The sequence below is a fragment of the Oryzias melastigma genome, linkage group LG18, assembly GCF_002922805.2.
Source record: "Oryzias melastigma strain HK-1 linkage group LG18, ASM292280v2, whole genome shotgun sequence".
Lineage (NCBI taxonomy): Eukaryota > Metazoa > Chordata > Actinopteri > Beloniformes > Adrianichthyidae > Oryzias > Oryzias melastigma.
In genome coordinates, this window is record NC_050529.1 from 24,974,054 (window position 1) to 25,000,212 (window position 26,159).

The 26,159-nt window shown below is 39.5% G+C and overlaps 2 protein-coding genes across 3 annotated transcripts in view; both read right to left on the minus strand.

Moving 5' to 3' along the window:
- The window catches only part of adam19a (ADAM metallopeptidase domain 19a), a 107,495-nt gene extending 89,566 nt beyond the window's left edge, over window positions 1-17,929 (minus strand). For both annotated transcript variants that reach the window (XM_024288298.2, XM_024288297.2), the window contains exons 1-2: window positions 17,675-17,929; window positions 5,065-5,144 (exon numbers count right to left, since the gene is read on the minus strand). In XM_024288298.2, coding sequence (XP_024144066.1) covers window positions 5,065-5,144; window positions 17,675-17,804 — 210 coding nt within the window. In that variant the 5' untranslated portion in view covers window positions 17,805-17,929. The remainder of the gene's footprint in view (window positions 1-5,064; window positions 5,145-17,674) is intronic.
- Window positions 17,930-21,597: 3,668 nt separating this feature from the next.
- Window positions 21,598-25,251, minus strand: LOC112155678. The gene is made up of 6 exons (XM_024287475.2): window positions 24,891-25,251; window positions 24,011-24,073; window positions 23,134-23,600; window positions 22,200-22,272; window positions 22,025-22,129; window positions 21,598-21,960 (listed from the first exon to the last, which is right to left on the minus strand). Coding segments are annotated over exons 1-6 (810 nt in total). The 5' UTR covers window positions 24,893-25,251; the 3' UTR covers window positions 21,598-21,860.
- Between the last annotated feature and the right edge of the window lie 908 nt (window positions 25,252-26,159).

The following is a 26,159-nucleotide window of genomic DNA, read 5'->3' on the forward strand; positions in this document are numbered from 1 at the left end:
AACTTTGTCTTTGTCCTTCCTTTGAAGAGGTTAAAGAAACAGAACAAGAAGAACCGAACAACGAGACCGAAAGATTAACCTCTACAAAGCTCTAACTCACATGTGTCAAAATCAAGGCTCGGGGGCCGGATCCTGCCCTTTGGGTAATTCTATCCGGCCCTCCAGATCATTTTACTCTACTGTTATTAATGGCCCAATGTTATCTGGAGCTCATTTCCAACTTGCATAATTTTGACAAAATATACTGCTCAAAAAATTAAAGGAACACTTTTTTTATTGGGCCTGGCATGAATTGAATGAAACCTGTCTGATAATTTTCTGGTTGGTTAAGCAGCTGAGGGCCTCGTTAATCAATTTCAGCTGTATTGGTGTTCATGGAATTAACAACAGGTGCACTTCAGTGGCAACAATTAGAAAACCCTCCAAACAGGACTGGTGTTACATGTGGAGGTCATTTCAGGTTCAGCGTTTTCAGGTATCAACTTCAGCATCTTCAGCTATCAACTTCAGCATCTTCAGCTATCAGCACTAGCATCTTCAGTGGTCAAATTCAGCTTGCAGCATTCACACAAGGTAATGCTATACATCTAGTTCAAAATTATGTTAAAAGTTACGATTTTAAAGTTTAAAAGTGTAGTTTTAGAGTGTTCAATAAATGTTTATCCTGTTTGGTCCGCGACCTAAAGTGTGTTTTGAATTTTGGCTCCTTATGTGATTGAGTTTGACACCCTTGCACTAACCCTTCCATGTCATGAACTGCTGTGGAGGAGACCAAACTTTACGGTGAGAATGTAACATTTTTAATGAATAAACTTTAAAACAGACAAACTGTGGGAGAAGGAGAAATAAAAGTGTGAGAAAACAGATAACTTGCCAAGGATGAACTGCAAACAAGGCAAGAGGATCATTAACTTCAATGAAGACAGTTGTGGACAATACTCAAATGAAACCAGGTGAGACTGTGATGCAAGCTAAACGTGACAACAAACCAGAACAAAGAACACAATCCTCACACCTCCATGTTTCCCAGGAAAACCAGCTCTACATAACCAAGCATTACAGACTGTGTCACTGAGGTTACGGGTTCAAATCCACATTTGGGTCATAATATAAAGAGTCTGAAAATGGAGCCAATGCCTTTCTTCTTAAAAACTCAGCATTGAGGGGTTGGATTGGGGGGTCTGCAGCTGTCTGCTCCCCCAGGGGAGGGATTGAATACAAAGAACAGAGTCACACATCCAGGTGCGCCACAGAAAACTGATGAGACTTTAACTTCATACGTAATTCTTACAACTAATTTCCCAGATAAAAGACATGTTCATATAACAATGTAACAAAACTAAAATGTTCCTGTTTAAGCTTCTAATGGGGGCATTTACAGTAGATTGTTGAGAAATACTAGGCTTATGTGAACGGCTGACAAAGAAAAAAAATGTTTTTAAAAACTACATAAAATGCAAAATTTACACCCAAATGCATGATGGTATGTTAAAAAACAAAATATAAATCTTAATTTCATGGTGAAAAAGTGACCAAGCCTCCATCTTTTAGTCTCACATTCACCTCCACCAATGACAGCATTTGTCTCATCTTTAGAAATGAAGGTTAATTTCTTCAAAGACACGATGACTCCAAATGCTGGACAGAAGCCGTCAACACAGGTCAAACCAGTTCTTTGGGTTGAGGGAGCATTTGCTTTTTTACTTTTTTATTTCAAGAAGAGGATTTTCTCCTCACACAAAACTAAAAAAACAAAAGTAAGAACTAAACTTTGTGTATATCTTTGTCCAATCCTAAACATGATGAAGAACCTGAAACCATAACAACATTAGCTTGTGCGTTTTACGTGTCCATTAGGGTGTATGTTAGGACGGAGGACGATCTCCAATACTGCAGCAACAATGGACTGGAGATTTTAACAACAAACACATCACAAACAGATCCCATGTTGGTCTAGATCTCTCTTACTTTTTATCATTATCAAAGACCTCTGATTCTCCCAGCACAGACTTACTTTTGTTCTCTTATTTCCAAGATACAGAGCTGCTGGTTTTCAGACTCCCTCCAGTGAAACTTGCTCCCAGTCCAAGTCAAAAATGTCAACATCAATTATGTTTTTAAGAGACGTTCAATTTGCTGCTTCATTGGTGTTCTCACAATGTCAGCTGAGAGTGGTTGTCTCAGAGGTGTCCAGACTGTGGAACTGGAAGTTATTATATGTCAGATGATTTATGGCCGGAGGGCCTTTCTGATGCTGAAAACGCTCCATTCATTCTTAACGGACTAATCTAATAAAAACTCATTCATTGAACTTAAGAACAAAGTTTGTCTGAACATCAAAACTCTAGAATAAAGATGCATGAGTAAATAGTTCATTTCAACAATGGTTTGGGTTTGTGGGTGTGTTTTATGAGCTGAAAAAGATTTCAGATTTGTATGCTGTTTTTGTCCAACAACTTTGTAGATATTAGAGAGCTGCACATTTCCTTTTGTCGATGCATTTCTCATTTCCGTGCTGTCCACAGAGTGTTTGTGTATTTTATTGTAAACTCAGAGTTTCTGTTGATTTGTTCCTGTTGTTTTTGTGTTGACAACACATTTAGTGAATGTGTGCGTTTGTAACTGTTATGGGTTTGCGTATATAACAAAGGAGGGCCTGGACCGAGTCCTGAACCTTGCATTTGGTCTGTATTCAGACTACCACTGAGCGGACATTTCTGTTTCAAACCAAAGCTCGCACACAAAACTATGTGCCTAAAGATCTCTTCACTCATTGGCCAGGAATTGCGAGGGCGGGGCAAAACAACTCTAGGCGGAAATTATGGAATCTTTGGGTTATTTCACTGATTCATATTTTATATTTTCCTGACCAATTTTTAACATCTACATCAATGTCAGGTTCAACACTTTCTACTGCTACTTTGGTATTTCTGGAATAGCAATGGAGAGAATAAAACGAGCTTCTTCTGAACCCACACTGGTATCAAGGGTCTCCTTAGGTTATGGCATCAGGAGCACAACAACAAACATCCTCATTCAACTCTAAAGAATAACTGAGAACAGGTGAGCGTGCTGCAGGTGCAGGTGGTGCAGCATGTCAAACACAGATCAGAAAAGACTGAAGCTGGTTTTGGAACAGAGACAAGTTTGATCTTCTTCTGAGGCTGAGATGCAGCTTCAAAACTCAAGCTGCTTTTACTTTTAGTCCAGAGGACTTGGTTGGAATGAGAAAAGATTTCTGATCAATTTTTCACTATTTTTTGGTTTAGTTTGAGTTCACATGGCACTTTAATACCAGACCAAAGGGACAAAACTGCTCATTTGGTGGTGGTCTGATTAGACAACGTGTGACCAAAATGGATAAGAGCAAAAAGACAAAAATCTGCTACAGTCCAACTTTCTCTATCAATCAGACTGAATCAGTCCGTCTCTCTCACCAATTTTTTTTCAAGATTCTCTTTTTTCTCTGTGCTTATTATCCACAGCAACTGGGACATTTACTTCAGTTTGTTCATTTTTTGCTTCATTAAAAGTCTGAGAGCATTTAGGCTTCAGTAAACTGCACCAGCATTCTTTGCTCTTTCAAAAATCATATTTATGAAACTGGGGCTGCACGGTGGCGCAGTGGTTAGCGCTCTTGCCTCACAGAGAGAAGGCCCCGGTTCGAATCCCGGCTGGGGGATTTGGGACCTTTCTGTGTGGAGTTTGCATGTTCTCCCCGTGCATGCGTGGGTTTTCACCGGGGACTCCGGCTTCCTCCCACCATCCAAAAACATGCTTCATAGGTTAATTGGTGACTCTAAATTGCCCCTAGGTGTGTGTGTATGTGTGTGTGATTGAGGCCCTGAGACAGACTGGAGACCTGTCCAGGGTGAACCCCGCCTTCACCCATCAGTAGCCGGGTTAGGCTCCGGCACCCCGCGACCCCGAAAGGGAAAAAGTGGTCAGGAAAATGAATGAATGAATGAATATTTATGAAACTGACTAAAGTCAGATTTTCAGATTTATATAACTGTGCAGTGCATACTTTCATGCAGTCTTCTCTTCATAAACAGTAAATGCACTAGTGATGCCGCAAACGATTATTTTAATAGTCGACTAATCCCTGATTATTTTATCCAAAAATTTACTAATAAGGTCATGCGCAAACAGGATGTAAAACACACATCTTAACAACCATCATTAGCATTAAAGGGGCCATACCATGAAACACCAACTTTTTGAGCTTTTAAGTGTATTATGGCTCAAGCGGTAGAGTGGGTCGGCCAATGATCGAAGGATAGGCGGTTCGATTCCGGCTCCCGCCGGCCAAGTGTCGTTGTGTCCCTGGGCAAGGCACTTAACCCTACTTGCCTCCAGTGGCTCCACTGGTGTGTGAATGTGTATGAATGTTCCGGTGATGGTCAGAGGGGCCGTTGGCGCATACTGGCAGCCACGCCTCTGTCAGCCTGCCCCAGGGCAGCTGTGGCTACAGTAGTAGCTTACCGTCACCAAGTATGAATGAGGTGTGAATGAATAATGGATATACAATGTAAGCGCTTTGAGTGTCCTGAAAAGCGCAGATAAATCTAATCCATTATTATTATTATTATTATTCTGTCCATTCCTCACTATAAAGAACCTCAAACTGGTATTTTGATCTGTTCATACTGTGTAATCCTTTAAAAACCTGTGGTGTCTGCAACAGCCCCTCCCATACCCACGAAAAGGAGCGTGTTCTCATGTGCTGATGTCACAGAGTGAGACCGCCCCTTTCAAGAAGTCTGCTCTGATAGCTCCGCCCCCAGTCTAGCACCAACACTCAATTTCTCCACTAAGCTAGTGATGATCAGCAAAAAACTTTCATTGTAGATGCAGAATACCGTTTATCTTCCAGTCGTGTCCTGTCTTCAATAAATTCCAGCTCAAACAGGAGTTTGTTACTTTAGACGTGGGCTCCTTTAAATCGCTCCTCCCACATCCAGCTTTACCCATAGAAGGCTCATTAATATGGAAGCACTCAGAAAGCTGTCATGGAAAGCTGAGTGATGCGTAGAGGCTCGTGTGGGTAATGAGTGTTCACACCTGCGTTATGGTCTTCACCGATCTCTCGGCTTGGTCTTCGGGGATCCACTGTGCAGTCACTGTTCTTCCTTTGGGTAACCCTACAGACACAAAGCAGGAGATGAGGGGATTTTTCACAGTTTGAAGACTTACTTACAAACAAAACCATCAAAGTTTTTCTCTGAGATTTCAGCAGAATCAGAACTTGAACCCATTACTGCAGTGATGCAGAGACTCAGTTCACTGTCACTGGTCATTTTTCATTTCACCTTCATCCAAACAGACAGCAAACAGCCTGATTTATGGAAACACAAACCTGAAATAACTCCAATATGACTGTTGAGTCCTAATTCACCTGGATATGTCTGCACTCAGACCGACACAAGACAAAAGAAACACTATTTATCAAAACTACCAGGATAGATATAATTCATAACACAAAAACGAAGCTTTCTTAAGACCTTTAATCTAAAAAGTATCGGGAAACATGAACTCCTTTCACAAACCCAATCAGCATTGGTGAAAAGCACAGCTGAGGCAGAAGCTCCAGCAGATCAAGGTTTACTGGGATCAAACACTCAGCGCGCAGATGACTGCATGTGACATGAGAATGAGCAGAACACTGAGCAGCTCCACACAGCCTTGATAGAACAAAACAAGCAGGATTCACAGCAACATTACATACATCATTAATTCATCAGCTATCAATGGGATTTTCCAGTCTCAGGCCCACATGGTCGTTCCAGCTGACTCTGCATGCACATTAATCAGAGCGTTCTTTAGTTTTGATGGCATTATGAGAACACCGCTTGTCTCTGCAGTTCTCTTTTCACGCCAGCCAGGATCACAGCGGGACAAATCAGTGAAAAATGAGCTCCCTTTGAATAAAGTGAAACCCGTCTCTGTATGATGAAGAGTGACTTGTGCTGATTCACCTGGCCTGGACAAGTACGTGCCCACAGTGGGCTGAGAATCATGATATAATGCGATACATGGCTCACGATATCGATGATATCGTGATACAGCAATAATTGGTTTAAAAAATCATCTCTAATAACAAATTATCCAGAAGAACACATATTTTTTGGAAAATATATCCCCATTTATTTTTCAGCTTGAACATAATCATAATAAACAACTTGTGTCTTATTTAGTGCAACAAACAAAATACACTTTAGTGCAACATTTCTGAAATCAGTAATACTATGTCTTTTAAAGGATGGACACCAACTGAATTGGAATTACCTGTAAAATTCAGTGTTAACAATAGTAAACACAAACAGCATGAACAACTTAGTGCTAAATTGTTGTAAACAACAGAACAAGAATTAAATAATTCAAGTAGCTGCCAGACACATTGGTGCAACGTGCGCCCCCTATCTACCTCCAGAGGAACGTCTCACCAAAGGATGAAGAATATAACGCTTTACAGCCTCTTCAAACGAAAATAAAAAAACAATACTTGGTGAGAACCCAAGAATCAATCACAGGACTAAATGATCCCATATATCCCAATATCAATATTTTGCCACGCCCCTACCTCACAGTGCAGAATATTTCCACTTCAGCAGAGGTAAGCTGCGCACAAGCAGGAGTTCTCACCAAATTGATTAAAGGCACATGTCAAAGTGAAGGAATGGGGGCCAGATCCGGCCCTCTGGGTAATTCTATCCGGCCCTCCAGATCATTTTATTTTACTGTTATTAATGACCAGATGTTATCTTGCTCTTATTTTCTAACTTGTATAATTTTGACAAAATATATTTTTATGGAGAGTAAAATATTGAAAGTTATTTAAGGTTTAAGTTGATTTATTCTGGAATAATATTCCTGCCTTTTTATAATTCATAACTATGTTAAAAAAGTATTGTTTAAAGTTTTAAAAATTGGCATTCTGCTAGCTTTTTGGACTATTTTGGCATTTACTAAGATTTTTTTAAGCTATTTTGGAGTTTAACTAATATTTCAGCTACATGCTAGTTGTTTTGGCTAATTTAGGCTTTATTCAGTTTTTTAGGTTCATTTGGCATTTGGCTGATATTTTAGCTTTCTATCAGCCTCAGCGTTTTCAGCTATTAGTTTCAGTGTTTTTAGCTATCAAATAAGCATCTTCAGCTATCAGCACTAGCATCTTCAGCGGCCAAATTCAGCTTGGGGCAGCCGTGGTGCAGCGGTACGGCAGTCGACTCTTGATTGGAAGATTGCGGGTTAATTTCCCGCCTTACCAGGTCATGTGTCGAAGTGTCTTTGGGCAAGACACTGAACCCCACATTGCCTCTGGTGGAAGGTTGGCACCAGTGTTTGGCAGTGGAACCACCATCAGTGGGTGAATGGGTCTGTGACTGTAAAGTGCTTTGGGCCTTGAGGAAGGTAGTAAAGCCCCATGTAAGTATTTACCATTTACAGCATTCACACAAGCATTATCGCAGGTAATGGTATATATCTAGAAATTATGTTAAAGTTATGGTTTAAAGTTTTAAACATTTTGTCTTAGAGTGTTTAATGAATGTTTATCCTGTTTGGCCCACGACCTAAACTGTGTTTTGGATTTTGGCCCCGTGTGGGATTGAGTTTGACACTCCTGTTTTAAGTTTTGTGTTTGGCAGAAAATTATTTGAACCCCATATCTACTATTTCAGGCACCAAACTAAAGTTTAAGTACAACGAGTTACAACCAAAGGTGGTACAAACATTTAGACCTCAGTAAAAGCACTAATAAATTCAATAAAATGAATGAACTTATTTACAAGTTATTTTTTGTAAGATCTAAAGTAAAGAATGCAATGAAAATGGTGTTTTTAACATGTTCTTGTAGCTTTTTTCTCCTGATATGAGTGAATCAAAGGCTGTGCTAGTTTACATAGTTAACCAGAGTGGAACTAAAATGTTCAGATTAAGGCTTCGTGCCTAAACATCACTACACAGTAATCCATCAATTGTTCTCCAGAAGAAGGGTAAGTCTACTTTTCTCACGCAGACCAAGAATAATAAATGATTAAGTGTTTGGTCAAATATGTCTACACTCGATATTGATCAGATACCAGAGCACCGCTCTCTTTCTGCTGCCTCTGACTGGGCTCTGAGCCCACAGAGTCTATCCAGCTCAGAGTTTCTACAGCTGTTCATAGTAAGAATTTCAAACAAACCCTATGACCCTTTGACCTGTTTTCTCTGAGACATGCTAGCACTGTTCCTCATCACTGATCCACGTTAAACCAAGTTTTCTTTGCTTATGAACAAACCAGAAAGCTGAAAACTGCAACACTTCTACCTTGAATCAGAAAAGAGAGCAGTAACCCACAGAATGTCAATGCTTCCTGCTTGAAGGCAGCAGCCCAGGGTAACCAAAGTCTCACGGTGACAGCATCGTTTTTAAGGTTGGAAAAGATTTAAGGATTCAGACCCTCAAGCAAAGGTCAACAGGGATCAGTGATAGAGTGAATCAAATATATAAAATGTCAGCAGGTCTCAGCATGAAATCATCTGACAAGAGGAAACAGTTCCATGGCGTTAAGGGATTCATGCTAAGCTAAGGCAGAGATAATGGATAAAGCAGAGTGGGAAGACATCTGACTGGAAGGTTTTCTCGTTTTGTCTGGTTTATAAAGCTGTGAATCAAAGTGTTCAGGTTAGTTTCCTTGACTTTGAGGTCACAGCCTGATTATGTTTTCAGGTGACAGCAGTCTGATGGTGGCTGGACAAAAGACGGCCTGTTAGTCAGGACCACACAGACAGACACAATGAAGTACACATGTCACAGTCAAGGCCCAGGGGCCGGATCTGGCCCTCCGAGTAATTCTATCCGGCCCTCCAGATCATTTTATTTTATTGTTATTAATGACCTGATGTTATCTTGTGCTTATTTCTAACTTGTATAATTTTGACTAAATATATTTTTATGGAGAGTAAAATATTGAAAGTTATTTAAGGTTTAAGTTGATTTATTCTGTAATAATATTGCTGCATTTTTATTATTTATAATTTTGATAAAAAGTTAAGGTTTTAAAGTTTTAAAAATTGGCATTCTGCTAGCTTTTTGAACTATTTTGGCATTTACCAAGATTTATTTGGCTGTTTTGGAGTTTAGCTCATATTTCAGCTTCATGCTAGCTGTTTTGGCTAATTTACGCTTTTTTAAAGTTTTTTAGGCTATTTTGGAGTCAGGCTAATATTTACATGCTAGCTGATTTGGCTATTTTTTTTGTTTTGTTTTGTTTTGTTTTTTAGTCTATTTTGAAGTTCAGCTATTTTTGCAGGTACATGCTAGCGGTTTTGGCTAACCTAAGTTTTTTTTTTTTTAGTTTTATAGACTAATTTGGCTTTTAGCTAATATTTTAGCTAGCTACCGGCTTCAGCGTTTTCAGCTATTTGCTTCAGTGATTTCATCTATCAATTTCAGCATTTTCATCAGCCAAATTCAGCTTACAGCATTCACTTACACTATTCTCACTTCGGCCCAGCCTCAGCCAGACTCTGCCTTCAGTGGCCCCAAGGTACATTCAGTTTGAGACCCCTGCTTTAAACCATGGTCCAAGAATATGAATGAATAAACATATGTATTTTGTCAACTTGGGCTGCACGTTGATGTAGTGGTTGACACTCTCTCCTCACACCCAGAAGTCCATGGTGTGAATCCCAGCTAGGATCTTTCTGTGTGTATCTTACATGTTCTCCTCATCCGTGTGAGGGTTTTTTTCAGTTTCCCCTCTCAGTCCAAAAATCAGTGTCATAGATTATTTGGTGAATCTAAATCCCCCCTAGGTGTGCATGTGAGCCTGTATCCTCCCTTCATGCAACAGCGGCTGGGTTGGCTCCACCCACCTCATGACCCTAGAAGAGATTCCACGTTTTGGTGCATTTTGTCAGAGTACTAACAGCTTTAATCTCAGTAAATATTAGGCTGCAAACAAGCATGAGGAAAAACAAACTGTCGCATTTAAAAACGCAAGCTGTCACATAAAACCGTTTCTCTCTGCAAATTGAAAAGGACCTTTCAGGATGCCTGCATAATTACTGTCAGTTAATTAGGAATTAATTATGCTCCATTATATATTCATAAGGCCTTCATCAACACGTGTAATCAATTATACAGGCTAGTAGCAGGTTGCAGTCATTTCCTTCAGACTAGCATACATTTATTTCTCAGGAACAAATCAGCCAGTTCAGGTTCATCAAGGCTGTGTCTGCATCTCTGCAGTCTTACTGCCTACAGCTCCTCTGAATCAGAGTAAAGTTGTTCAGAAATGATCTGAAACTGAAGATGGACTTCATCATGAGGCTTTTTCGTCCCAACACACATACATTCCTCAGAGTTGTGAAACCTTCTGTAAAATAAGGTGTAAATGTCAAAGTTAGCATTAAAATGTGATTTTTTACCTTTTGAAGTTTTATGCGATCATGTTGGTTTTAAGAAACCTTTTAAACCTGTGTTAAAACAGCATGTGGTGTCCTCACATCTACATCAACAAATAGTAAAATTGATTAACACAAAAAAATAATAAAATAAAAATCTAGAAAAGCAGATCCAAAAAAATGTATCAAACTACAGATATATTTGAAACATGTAACAGAGTGTAATCTTAGGGAATGTTTAAAATTGATTTTAAAAAAAATGTATAAGAGCCAAAAGGAAAAAAACTTCATAAGTTGTTTTTTGTGATTAGGAATTGTCGTAAGTCTGATTTTCTCTTGTCAGTTGAGTGGACTTCATGGACTTTGAGCCGTCCTCCATGTTTTTCCACCTAACATTTCTACATTATCATTAACGTATCACTGAAACTGCTGCCCTTCATGTCATGTTTACCTACATACAGGCTGATGGGCCTCACCTAAGCTACTACAAGATAAAAGGTGCTGTTAAATGTTTGTTTATCGGACCGCCTGTCTAATAAATAATATCTTTTAGGAGCTCATTATCTCAAAGCTGGAAGTCTTGCTAACTGAAAGTGAGCTTCGTGAACGGGTAGGACAGGGGGTCTATTGGTGTAAGAGTTGAGTCAAATATTAGTGATATAAAAAAACAGCTCTGACAGTTTATGTGATCGATAATAATCAATAATGTTGAGATAAATCCAGGACATTTGGTAGAACACCCAGCCGTTTGTGGTCACAAACATCATTTTTTTGGATGGATGGATGCATGTATGCATGGATGAAAGCAGTGTCTTGTACACGTGGTTTATCAATTATGATTACGCTTATTTTAGCCTAAGTTAAAAAGCCTTTATTGTTTTTAGGACATAATTTCTGCAGACCAGCAGGGGTTCATTAGAAATTCACCTCTGAGTTGTGGGGGGGGACTGGCAGCATGGAGTAACCCTGTGCTCCTTTCCCATCATCCCTTTGCTGACACTCTCCCCCACTAGCTTACAACCCACACAACTCCAACCAAACTTTACTGGTGCAACAACGTTGATCAATATCAGATCTATCCAGCCGTACAGTTCTGATCCAAATCCAGCTCAGCCGAGGAAATTACAGAATTATAGAAATTTAATTAGTTGTAAGTATAGCTGAAGCATGAAGCCCTTTTGGGAGAATGAGGAACTAAGTTTTTTTCTGGTAAATTTAAAAAATATATTTAGAACCTTGAAGTCTCCTAAAGAGGAAGCTCTGAGTGAGCAGTTAAGGTCAAATCAGAATTCAGGTTCTAGAAAAAGTTTGGAGGAGAGATGGAGCTAAACGCAAAGTCAATGATCCAATGTCAATCTTAAGGTCAACGCGCCTCAAACATGTCAAGGTTGAAGAGCTGGACAAGTGTTCCCAAACAACCGTACAGTTATCACCATCAGCCAAAGGAAGCAGAAGCAGTGTGTTGTTGTTATGTCCGTTCATCATGCAAAAGCAGCAATGCTGCAGAAGACCAGGGTTTCCAAAGTTTAACAGCTGAAAAAAAGATGTAAGAATCTGAAGCATGCAGGAACTCTCCACATGAATGTGTGTGTTATCTCAGTTCAGTACCACTCTAAAAGGTTTACTTTCTATATCCCACATCCACAAATCCCTCAGGCTTTTGTCGCCTCTCTTCACTTACTTTCAATCCCACAGTCTCACTTCATTCCATGAAACTCCAGAGCAGTCTGAGCTTGCCCCTCAGTGAGGGAGAATCCTGCTTTTCTGAGCAATTTGACAGTATTTAAGGGTAGATACCATCAGTTAAAGGGGAATGGTTATATGTCTTTGTTAAGGTTGTCTTTCAACCCCAAGAGAGTGAGATGGTTTATTTCTAAACACCGCAAACCAGCGCCATCACAAAGACGTATTGTCATTGTTTGGACGGTATAGAACTGATCAAATCTCTGCCATCTGTAACAAAAGTGACAAAAACATTCCTTTCTGAGAGATCAGACTGTCAGAAATGTAATGCATTTCCCTGACTATGGCTGTCAGGGCCTCAGAAAGATGATGGTCTGCATCCTGATGCTCGGTTTACTCTTTAACCACGTATACATCAACACCAGCTGACTCATTCTACAAGAGCTGCTGTTTCCAGAGAGAGATTCAGAATGTACTTATGTTTTAACAAACTGGATAAACATGACACTAAAAATAAATGTAACAGTCATTCCTCATACCCTGAAGCAGTCAACCGATAGAAGAAGTGAAGACGTAAAAATCACAAAGATAAAAGCTCTTAAGGCACACGTGTCAAAGTCAAGGCCAGGGGGATGGATCCGGCCCTCCAGATCATTTTATTTTATTGTTATTAAAGGTCCGATGTTATCTTGCGATTATTTCTAACATGTACCGGTATAATTTTGACAAATTATATTTTTATGGAGAGTAAAATATTTAAAGTTATTTAAGGTTTAAGTTGATTTATTCTGGAATAATATTCCTGCCTTTTTATTATTCATAATTATGTTAAAAAGTTACAGTTTTAAAGTTTTATAAATTATCATTCTGATAGCTTTTTGGACTATTTTAGCATTTACTAAGATTTTATTAAGCTATTTTGGAGTTTAGCTTTGGTTAATTCATGATTTTTATTTTTTTCATTTTTAGGCTGTTTTGGAGTTAGGCTAATATTTACATGCTAGCTGTTTTGGCTAATTTAATTTTTTTTTGTTTGTTTGTTTTTTGTTTTTTAAGGCTAATTTGGCATTTAGCTAATATCTTAGCTGGCTATCAACTTCAGTGTTTCTATTAGCTTCAGCGTTTTCAGCTATCAGCTTCAGTGTTTTCATCTATCAATTTCAGCATCTTCAGTGGCCAAATTCAGCTTACAGCATTCACACTAGCATTATCACAGGTAATGCTATATATCTGGTTCATAATTATGTTGAAAAGTTACAGTTTTAAAGTTTTAAAATGTTATTTTTAGTGTTCAATAAATGTTTATCCTGCTCGTCCCACGACCTAAGGTGTGTTTGGATTTTGACACCCCCACCTTAAGGTATCGTGATACGGCTTCTTCAGGGACTACCTACCGCAGCATCCCCTGTAGTTCTAATCTGATGGTTTTACAAACTTTCCCCAGAGACAGCTGAGAGAGAGCTTCACATTATCAGAGATGGATGGACTCTGCTCATCTCTAATCACTCCACAGTACAGCTCTGCTCTGACATTAACCACAACATGCAGACGCATCTAACATCCTTAAAGAAACGTCATTAGACATGAAGCTTTGAAAATCAGATTCTGCTGAGAACAGAAAGTCTACTCTAAGGGTGTCCTTCACCTACACAGTGCAGATACAAAAAGCATCATCAGAGCACTCATGGACATTGACTGAAAGAAGCCCACTCAAGAGTCCTTGATGAGATTTTCTGTGGGTGGGACCCACAACGTTCACTTCATCTAGCAGTGCTTAGATTTCAAACTACATCAGTATGTAGAGGGGAGCTGGATGGCTGAGTAAGCAATGCAAATGTGTCTTTTTAGTGAGGCATCTGTGCATCCGCAACCTTTAAACCCACTCCTCCACAGTTGCCTATCCAAAACTCACATGCTCTGATGCTGCGAACGGGCCCGGCGGTGTGGAGCTCAGCTGCAGCCGGCTCACTGGAGGGAACACAAGTATGTGTGAATCTGAATAGAGCAGAGGTTCAGCAGGTGTCAAGGGGACTTTCTCAGAGCTAGAGAGCATACATCATCAGGGGAGGGGGCACCTTTACCTAACCTACCACTGACCACAACTATATTTATAGATGTCTATGAAATTCTGTTCTATCTAGATCAGGGTTCTCAAACTCAGTTTACCTCGGGACCACTGAAGGCAGAGTCTGGCTGAGGCTAGGCCGTATGGGGTTCCATTTATGCCAAAAATATGTCTTTGATCCATTGTCTATGTCTACTGAAGAAGTTTATTGAACATTTGTTCATGTCTATGTACTAAGCTATATCTTTAGTGTGTCCTGTGAAACAACAAGAGCTAATGAAGCTTGAAACTGTTGCTAAGGACTTTTCTGACAACCAGATCCAACGACGATAGCAAATGAAAAAAAAGTATAAAGTATAAAGCTGAAACATCACAAAGCAAATACAAAACTATCATCAAAGAAGTGTGGACATTCAGAAGATTTTGCGTAGTAGACATGGAACTTTCATATCAATGCGGGAGCCTCAAAATATCGACTTGGGGCCGCAAATGGCCCGCGGGCCGCCAGTTTGAGACCCCTGGTGTCATGCATTGTTTAGACAAAATGTCTAATGAAATTTGACAGCTTTTAGTTTCTTCCAATTTAAGAGAACATTGAAAAAATTGTTCTGAAATAAAAAAAATTTTGATTTGATTCCATACAGAACAGTAAGTCCTGTAGTACAGCTTCAGTATTAGCAGACATTTCAATGTCAAGTCACGAGATACTTTCTCTATAACGTCTCCTTCTGCAGGTGACAACACTCTGAAATGACCTTGACTCCTGTTGGCGTTTCTCTAAAATGAAATAAAATTCTACTGGAATTCCGGATACATTTTATGTAATAATTGTGTGATTGTTTAGTAAACATTCACACTATAGTGATTCTCCTGCTGTTGGTATCAAAACATTCAGCTCGTTCAGGACATTACTGCTCGTATATTTGGTATTCATAAACTTTATAGTTTTTAGAAATATTGAGCAAAATATGCTCTATAGGAAATGAATGAGAAAATCTTCTAATTTCAACATAGTAGACTATCAATGAGCCTTTCAATATATTCATAGGATACATTTTCATCTTTATAGTAATTTTAAAAAAATTGAGTTTAGGTTCTATTTTAGCAACATGCTAACATTTTTGACTAATTAGGAATTTTAGACTATTTTGGAGTTTAGCTAAGCAGCAAGCTAGCTTTTTTTAGCTAATTTAGCATCTACTGAGGTTTTTTGGGCTAATTTGCATTTTATCTCATATTAAAAGTCTCCCTCCAATGAAAATAAATTTTTTTGAGTTTTAAACATGTATGTGTGGCATTTTTTTCTGAAAGACAAAAAATATAATAAGAAATCATTTCGTTTTTGCATTTCCGAGTATTTCTCCTTTTAAGTCGCTGTCACTCAAAGTGTGGCTGAAAAACTCCATTTGAATTCCTGAAACTTGCTTACGTCACAATAGCTAACCCGGATGCAGCGTCGGGGCCGGAAGAGTTAAGATAACGTCCCACTTCTGTGCTGTAAAGGATTGTATTTCAGTGAAAGGCCAGACTGATGTCAGCTTTCATTATTTTGTGATTGAAATTCATGTCCGCTCCCCGTCATTCAGAGAAGCCACAGATGATTGTTGCTCGTATTTTAATTGCATCCAAGTTGGGATATTTTTAAGTTGGCCTCACATATTCGCTAGCATGTCTGTGGGGGATAAGGGGCGATGTTACGCAGCACAGCACTATAAGCCACGCCCACACCGAGGAATTTTTGGAAAAGAAGGCTTCAGATCAACAGGAAAAATGGCTTTTAAAGACATTTAGGATGTAGATTTTTGTTAAAAACCTCACAGTCCTAATTAAAACCCTACTGAGAACGTTTAAAGAAAATTTTAAAAATTGTTGTCGGGAGACTTTCAGCAACACACTAAATATTTTTGCAAAACTGGCATGTATTAGGGATTTTTAAGAAATTTTAACTACAATTTTTTTTTAAATTTAGGTCAACTTCAGTATTCTTTTATAATTCTTTCACAAAATGTCCAGTCTTTTAGCAAAGTTAACATTTTAGAACTAGTTTTTGTATTTTGAGTAAATCCTTTCAGAAATTAAAGTAAATTGCATCACCATTTTCTGCAAAAAAGCTTCAGCATCTTCAGCGACTACTTTCAGCAAAAAGCATTCACACTAGCGTTATAACAGGTAATGAAACTTGTTAACATTTGTTCTCACTTTTCTGGTTTAATTTTTCAGAAATGATCAATCAATACATTTCTATTTCCACCTAGTTCAGAGTCACAAAGTTGCTGGAGTCTACCTGAAAAGGTTTCGCACTGGACAGGTTTCTTGTTCATCACAATCACACACATTCACACATAGGGATGATTTTTATAATTGTTTTTAGACAGTGGGGGAAGCTGGAGAAACCCACACAAGCATGAGGAGAACATAAAAACTGCACAGAGAAAGAAACAGCTGGGATTTGAACCAGGATCTTCTCACTGGAGGTCAACCACTGCACCACCATACAGCCCTTTTTAAGATGCTATTATTTAATGTAGTTGCCTTAATGCTCAGTTTGTTTCCAAACTGCAGACCAGCTGAGCAGCAGCCAAGATAACTTCACTTACAGTTTAAAAACGTCTTTGATTCCACCTAATCACGTGACATCATTGATGAGGTCAAGACTTCTAGCTTCAGGTCAAATAAACAAGAAATGTCAGTTTTTAGACATAATTTAGCAAAAGTCATCAACTTTAGTGGTTCCTGTCCCGGTGAGTCCTAACAGACATCATGTGCTCCAGCTCTGCTCAGACTCCACACATGACAGGAACCGCCTTAACTGTTTGAATGGGGAGATTGTTGGAGCTTATTCTGCTGCGTGTCCGCCCGATCCGCGTGACCGCAGAGGCTGAGCTGATTCCGGCGCGCGCTCCGACTTTCCTGCGTTTGGCTGAGAAACAGGGAGGCGCTGTGCGCTCTGAGTCACGGCGGACGCTCGAACCTCTGAGTCTCCAAATCAGAGGAACCCAGACAAAGGAGAGTTTGAGGCGGGTTTGCCGGAGTTCAATCACTGATGGTGATGATGATGCGGGCGGATCGGGGCTGCTCCTCCGACCGCACTTCTCCAAACTCTGCCTTTTATGGCCACGGCGCACAGCCGGGGCTGGATCCGTGTTCCAGCTGCCAAAGCCATTCCGAACATCCCAGCAGAACAAAGAAACTGGGAAATATGAGCCGCCGCGCAGACTTCCGAACAACGCAGCAACAGCAACACTTCCCGTCCTTCTTTCTCAGAGAACAGCCGTGATGAAGGCGGACAGAGATGATGAATGAGACCGAGCTGTCCTTCAGAGGTCTCCGGGTCAGGCGTGTTGGATCAGTCATGCGTTTTTACCACATGAACTTGGCGCACAAGGCCCGCTGTACGCGGCTGGAAAAGAAAAGTGGCGCATGAACGCGCGTCCAAACATCCCATCTCCAGAGAGGTTTGATTAGGGAGCGTTTTCAAGAACCGTCTGAACACTCACACAAGAACTTTCTGACTAGCTCTGCTGCTTTTACCTGCTTCTGCGGGTTCTCCGCTCGCGCTGTCCGGAGTGCCGCTCAGCAGCAGAAGACAGAGAAAGACCAGCAAACGTCCACATGTAGCCGGTGATAGTCGGGCATTTTTCTGCCTGTGTTTACTGTACATCCCTGTGGGTCGCGCCGGCTGTCCTCCCGATCCTCTCCGTTCTTCAACTCTGCCTCCCTCCACCACACTCACTCCGCCGCGTCAAGACCCGGAGAGGAAGCGCCGCTTCCGCCGCGGCCAGCAAAATAAAAGCCGAAATACACCGCATCCGTCATCCATCCATCCACACATCTGACTATATATCCACCAACCATCTCTATCCATCCATCCATCCATCCGACTCCACCAACCATCCATCCATCCACCTAACCATCTTCCATCCATCCATCCACCCACCCATCCATGATTTAACCATCCATCTGTCAATACATTATTCATCCATCCATCCATCCATCCACACATCCCACTCCACCAACCATCCATTCATCCATCCATCCACCCACCCATCATCCATGATTTAACCATCCATCCGTCAATACATTATCCATCCATCATCCATCCATCCATCCATCCATCATCAATCCATCTGCATATCCATCCATCCATCCATCCACCCATCCATCCATCCATCCATCCATCCATCCATCCATCCATCCAGGATTTATCCATCCATTTATCTGCACTGCAATTCATTATGAAAGAATCCTTTAGTCCATTATGCTGCTTCATCTGCTCCTTTCACACACAAAGGCAACACAACTGTCAATAAAGTTTTGCCTGCAGTAAAACATTTACACTACTCACAATAAGTTAATTTAATATTATGTTATTATATTAATATTATGAAAAGCTCTGTGGATGTCATAAAGTGTTTGTTTCACTTCACAGATTTTCAGAGTATTGAGGTATACTGTAGTTGTACCGTGGTTAGAGACATGCCTCATTTAGTGTTCTCCAAATACTGGTCTCACTGTGTTCAATGTGTTTTACTTATTGAGTCCAAAACAACAACAACAAAAATGAAAAGAAAAACATTTTGAATGTGGCATCAGTGCCAACATTCTGTGGGTCTAAGAAGCTGATTTTGATTATTGTTATACCAAGTTCATCGACCAACGAGACAAGGACACAGATGAGCTGCTCCACCTGGTCATAGTACCTTCAGTTCTGTACAGTCAGGTGTTGTATAGGTGAACTTGGTGATTCTGCCTGTTAGGTAATTTATGCACCTCACAAGCAATAGTGATATTCAAAAAGGTTTTGGGAGATAAAAATATGCAGCTTTGGTTTGTTATACTTTTCTGTCATCTAACAAAGTAAAGTTTTATAAAATACCTTGAAGCCTTTGATAACTTTGTGAGAATGCCTCTTGGACTCTCTCCTTTGGCACAGAGTAGCAGTTGAAATATTTTTTCCGTGTTAATAAGGCTCTGCTCTCAGAGCTTTTCTCATCTCAGGCACACAGACGCGTCGGAGGCTGTGTGGGATCCTATCCGGCTCAAGGACCCTCGAGGCATCTTCTGACTGTGGTACAACCTGCTGCCGTTTCCCCTGCCATTCCTCATTCTGAGCAGCGCTGTCCCAGAAACAAGTGGTGAAATTAGTGTGCAGCTCCACTTGTGAGAAACTGCTTCTTCTGGTTTGTGGGCTACAGGAAGCCCCACACCCATCAGGCCTGTCAACTCTCACAACAGCAGGACAACATCTGCAGCAGCTGCACCGAGGAAATCCTCATCCTCTTCTTCTGTCAGTGACTTTACAAATCTGTTATATCACCCAGAGCATTGTCCAAACTCTGGTCAAACCGAACTTCACTAGCACAGTCCTATAGGCTTTTAGTGGGATTTAGTGGGTTCAGAAGATGGAGTGTTTCATATAAATAAAACTTTTAATCATTACCATTTATTTGAGCTGGGTTGGTTTTTTCATTTTAAATGTTTAGTATTTATGTTTAGTATTTATACTGAGAAACTTTTGTCCTTCAGAATCTGCTGGAATTATTGTGTGAACGGTTGAAAAGTTAGTCAATCAAGGATTTTGTGTTTAACCATCACCGACGAAGCCTCAGGTGTTAAAGGGTTAATGCAGACTAAAATAGCAAAGTTGCATTAATTTGGGGAAAGCTTACATTTCTGAACGGTGGTGTCACTTTCACGTCAGCGTCATTGTTCCAGTTTCAGCCCAGAGTTCCTGAAAAGACTCGGTGTGGATAAAATTAGAAAAATCTTCAGCTGCTTCATTTCATTGGCATGCAAATGATCCTCAACTTCATCTATCATTTCCCTCTTGACAAGCAGATATCAGCCTACCTCTTTAACATTTCTACAGGGGCAGCAAACTGTCACTTTCAATGAGAGCCGCTCAGGACGGGGCTGCTGGCTCTTCCATCAATTATTCCCAGGCTCTTATCTCGTCTTTCCAACATTCATCATTCCACATTTTGCTATGTCAGTACAAATGTATTATTTCCTTGAATAATTCCAAGAAAACTTGTCCAAATAAAACTTTAGTATTCATGGAGAACTTAAAGCTCCTCCTCCACACTGCAGCTGGAATAACATATAAGGTATTAAAAATGGCATTTGAATAAACACATTAGATTATTAGACTCATGAGAGCAGAGGGAGGCGTGGCTTGAGCCACAACAGATGTGATTCAGAAAGAGGATTTTTGGACAAAAATGTTAAAAATCTTTTTCCAATGCATTTCATGTTACTCCTTATTGATGTTACTTCCCATTTTTGAATACATACCAATAACTCGGTTTACATATTAATGTATTGACAGCATCACACAGTTTCATTTCATCCCACAGACAGGTCTTGGTGCTTCTGATGCGCTGATGCTGACTTTAAAGACCCACTCCAGTGAAAACAGTGTATTTCAATGTGCTCCTGTGGAATTTTTCTCATGATGGAGGAAGTATATAAAGAAAATTAAGCTCCAATCTGCATTTCTGAGTATTTCTTTATTTTTAATTCGTGGTGATCTGGAGCAGATAGCAAAAAATGCAGTTTGAAAAAGCTCTCAGTTGTTATGCAGCAACTGAAGTGGGCGGACCGAAGTCTTCCTGCTCCGCTCCATTCTGATTCATCCACTTACAGCCAAATAGATCCATGAAAATATTTATTTTCCTGGTCTGAGCTGGAATCTGGATCTAAACTGTCCAGCTGGATAGCTCTGATACTGATCACCATTTTGTTTTATCACTATGTTAGGTTAGGGTTGTGAGGGGCTGTAAGCTAGTGGGAGAGTATAATCAACATGGTCAGAGTGGATCTGTTGTCAAAGCGTTCCCAGTGGTCTATTAATTATGATTATGCAGTTTTTAGACAAAATAAAAACAATGTTGTTTTCTAGGACAGTTTTTGAGGAGTGGCAGGAGTTTATTAGAAATTCGCCTCTGATTTGTGGGCGGGACTGTTGACGCTTCCCCCACTTCCTGTCACCCATGACTGAGCAGTTTACACCCTCACACTCCAACCTAACAGTAGCAGTGCAACAAAGATGTTGAGCAATATGTTTTCTATCCAGCTGTACAGTTTAGATCCAGATTCCAGCTCAGACCAGAAAAACAAAGACGTTCATGGATCTATGTGTCTGCAGGAATGGAGCAGAGCAGGGAGACTTTAGTCTACCAGCATATTTTCAATTAAAAAAAACAAAAAAACTTCTTCCAATAGTATTTTTTTAATCTTTTCTTAACTCACAACCATTTGAATAAAGAAATACTTAGAAATACTTAGAAATTCAGTTTAAATCTTAATTTTCTTGATATTTGAAAAATGTAAAAACAAAATAAATATGTTAAAAACACCCAAAACTTAAATTTAATTGAAGCGAGTCTTTAAAAACTGCTGAAAGCTTTTTTCAGGCTCTTCCCTCATGAATAAGACAATTGTTGAATCTGGGAAACATTTCTGTGATCAAGTTTTACTGAGTTCCCATGACAAAACACAACAGAGTAGAAGATAACACACTTTATATGGAACGGATGACAAGCACATTTAATTAATGTGTTTTTCAAATAAAACATTGAAATAAGTGTGATGTGAACAGATGACTTTAAAGACAATCTAGAACTGCAGGGCAGAACAATTTGAAGAACATGTTGAACCTCATTCAGAACTTGTCCCACCAAACATTCAGGCTGCGACTGTCGATCTGGAGATGCTGCTACGGAGCAACAAAGGTTTGGGAACCAGCTTTTCTTTGCTTCCTCGTCTTGGTTTTCCTCTTCTTCTCTGCTAGCAGTCTGGTGCACTGTCTAAGGTTCCTGACACAGAAGACACCACCTCAGTCATTCTGAGCTGAAAATCTGAGAAACATGGAGGCCTCACCTCTGAAGGAAAATGTGTGGCCTCGAGCAGGTCATGGGTTCACCGGCACCCACACGCTGCTCTCTCCTCAGCGGGATGAACCGTGCATCTCCACGGCTCAGACGGCTGCTCACAGAAACAGAGTTAGGAGAACACCTTCAGCTCTAGCAGGCTTTTGACCTCACAAGCATACAACCTGGAGTGAGACAGCTTTCTGGGCAGCCACTTTTTGATGAGAACCCACTGGTCACACGTCAGGGAGGAGGGATCTGCACAAAAAAGCAGCAACCTGAAGTCATGCTTCTTCTTCTGATTGGCTGTAATCAAAGCTTTTTAACTTGTGATGCTTTGGCTGAATTTGGCCGCTGAAGATGCTGAATTTGATGGGTAAAAACGCTGAAGTTAATAGCAGAAAATGCTGAGGCTGATAGCCAGCTAAAATATAAGTTAAATGCCAAATTAGCCTAAAAAAAACTGAAAAAGCCTAAGTTAGCCAAAATAGCTAGCATGCAGATGAAATATTAGGTAAACTCCAAAATAGCCTAAAAAATCTTAATAAATGCCAAAATTTTCCAAAAATCTAGCAGAATGTTATTATAACTTTCAACTTTACTACACTCTGACTCCATATAATATAAAGTAACGAATAATCGACTTTTAAATTAGTCGTCGACTATTTTAATAGTCGATTAGTCGACTAATCGTGCCAACCCTAGCCTCGACACTTGAAAGTTTTCTGCTCTTACTTTAGTTTTTCCTTTTTGTTAGTAAAGTATGTTAACATTTGAACTTTAAGTCAATTATGAATAGAATGGTCAAATGAAAACAGTTAACATGTCAATCTCACTGGTACATTTAAAAAATAGTAATTCCCCCTGCTAAATCTGTATGAGCACACTTCAGGATAAATATTCATTAACATATAATAATACTATTATATATAATACTTGACACATTCATGTAAATATTAGACATTTAATCTAAGTAAACATTCAGAGATATTTCCATACTCACCTTAAAAATCTGCATATTTTCCTAATTGATGCAAAGCAGGTTTTTAATGTAAATATATATGATGATCAAAGACTGTTGAACACACATTTATTTAGAGTTGCATGAAACATACGTACCATTGTCCAGGAGTTTGTCTTTGATGGGTGCTCTGTGTCGCTTTACGGTTTGATAAAGCTTGTGACACGCTGGGCACAGATTGTGGACGGGTTTAGGTTTCTGAGCGGTGTCGTGATGATGGAAGAGCGGTCCTGACGCTCGGCTGCAGCCTTCTGAGCCACAGACTTCCTGTGACTGATCTACTCCATGAGGATCAGGAATCTCTGCCCTCCCCTGACTAACGTACTCAGCATTAGACGTGCTGTTGATGAGATCTATCAAGTCCCACTCTTGAAAATGATCTGAGTCAACGTTACATTCAGCTGCAGCTTTGTTCATTGAGGTGCTCGGTCCATGACTTCTCAGCTGCTGATTTACAACTCCGTCCTCTGGCAGGCGACCACCCGGAGTCATTTGTTTGGAGCGCTTTGACAGTTTGGAGGTGCACCGCTCGGTTCTCCTCCTGTTTGAGCAAAACTCCACTGACCTGGAGGGGCAGCACAGACTTTACTGAGTAGGGATGCAGCCATTTATTTGCCCATGGGAAGACATCTGATTGGTGTACAAAACAACAACGAACTAACACATTCAGAAAAATGTTTTTTAGAATTTGCTAATAGGAAAATAATGAAGAAAAACCTTTTCAGTGTCAGTTAAGCCTGGTGTAAGGTAATAAAAAGAATCCTAAATCTTTCTTAAATGTATCAAAACACACGTTTGACACTTTTGATGTAAACACACTGCTATGCAGCACTACTTTCACTGCAATTTGGTTCAAAGGTGCAACATATGGTTCAGCTTAAAACCCAGAATTGTGACAGCCCTAATACTTAGGATGCATTAAAATGTTTAGCATTTCTAACAGTCTTTAGAGATTTTACTGAGAGTTAGTCCTACCTGTAATAATCGAATCTTATAGACACCGACTGAATGGAAATCTTCAGACCCTTCTTGGCACTCCTGTCAAACAAAAGACACAGACTTAGATTTAACTCAGTGTAATAAACATCTTCCTCTTGTCACTTTTTTCTTGTTGTGATAATTCTCTTTTTACACATTAGGGTGAATGTTTAGTAATCAATCATACTTTAGTGATTCTCCTGCTCCTTTTTCAGTGCGTAAAAACTCAAACTTGCTTTCAGTAATTTCAGCAATCTTGGTATCAAATCGTTCAGCACTGATGGACTCTTCCCCCTTCACTACTGAGGAAATCCTGGTTAGTTTATTTTTCTCCTCTTAGTAATCTGATTACCAGCAGGTTGTCTTGTCTGATCTGAGGTCTAACACACATACAAATACCACCATCATCCTCCATAAACATAAAGATCGATGGTCCTGCCAGAAAACATGGAAACAGTGAGAAGTCTAAAGCTGTCATTGACTCTGAATAGACTACAAGATCAGGCTAAACGTTCATTATTGAGAGTAAACTCACTCAGATCTTGTTCAAATGTTTTCTAGAAGTTCTCCTTTATCAGCTGACAGCTAAAAGTCACATTCTAGTTTTTCCAGATCTGTTTGTACGATTGTAACACAACAGTAAACAGACATCTATACCATTCCAATATGGCGCCTGACTTTGCGTACGCAACAAGCTAGCATGTCATCTCTAGTGATGTATCTCATTGCCATCTACTCTTAGCTAGCAGCAGCAACTATCATTAACTGCGGTTATTTCCGAACCGAAACTCCAAAACTACTTTAAAATATAATATAAGTATTATAATACTTGAACGTTCAGAATATTTTACACCAACAACGACAAGAAAAGACTTACATCTTTGTTCAAAGATTCTGGTTCGACACACAGAACACGGATGAAACAGGACGCCTCTGCCCGGCCCGCGCGCGTCCCGCCGTGTCTACGTCACAGCCTAGAATTGTTCTTGAATAAAAATAAAAAAATAAAAATAAAAAAGATTTGCTTTAAACATTAAAATACAGTTTGAACTCGTATTGATCAAAACCGCTGAAGAAGAAGAAGAATTCTTTTTTTTTTTAATCTTAGCGCATCGTGTTCTCCCTCCGGATTGGCTGTAGATCATTTCCATCAATCTCGTGACTTCTGTTCTGATCTGGTTCGGCTCGCAAAGACGAGTCTGGTTTTCGTTCGGTAAAACACCGAGGTGAAGTTAGTTGGATATTGGATATTCGACAGACATTCGCTCTGGGTGTAGTTAGGGACCGTCAACAAATTAAAGTTTTACTATCAACAGATAAAGGTTTTTCTTCAATAGCTTTTATGTTTTTATAGTTAAATGGTCCAAATAACTCTAGAATATTTAGGTTAGCTCTGACCTATCGGGGTCAGCAATTTAGATTGACCTTTGATGCTTTTTCTATTTTTAATCAATTTTTTACTGTAAATTTCCGCGTTTTTTTTCAATAGCTTTCAGGTTTTTATTCCTAATTGGTCCAAATCACTCTAGAATGTTAAAGTTAGCTAAGATCTATCGGGGTCAGCAATTTAGATTGACCTTTGATGCTTTTTCTATTTTTTGTCAATTTTTTACTGTAAATGTACGCGTTTTTTTTCAATAGCTTTCAGGTTTTCATAACTAATTGGTCCAAATCACTCTAGAATGTTAAAGTTAGCTAAGATCTATCGGGGTCAGCAATTTAGATTGACCTTTGATGCTTTTTCTATTTTTTGTCAATTTTTTACTGTAAATGTACGCGTTTTTTTTCAATAGCTTTCAGGTTTTCATAACTAATTGGTCCAAATCACTCTAGAATGTTAAAGTTAGCTAAGATCTATCGGGGTCAGCAATTTAGATTGACCTTTGATGCTTTTTCTATTTTTTGTCAATTTTTTACTGTAAATGTACGCGTTTTTTTTCAATAGCTTTCAGGTTTTCATAACTAATTGGTCCAAATCACTCTAGAATGTTAAAGTTAGCTAAGATCTATCGGGGTCAGCAATTTAGATTGACCTTTGATGCTTTTTCTATTTTTTGTCAATTTTTTACTGTAAATGTACGCGTTTTTTTTCAATAGCTTTCAGGTTTTCATAACTAATTGGTCCAAATCACTCTAGAATGTTAAA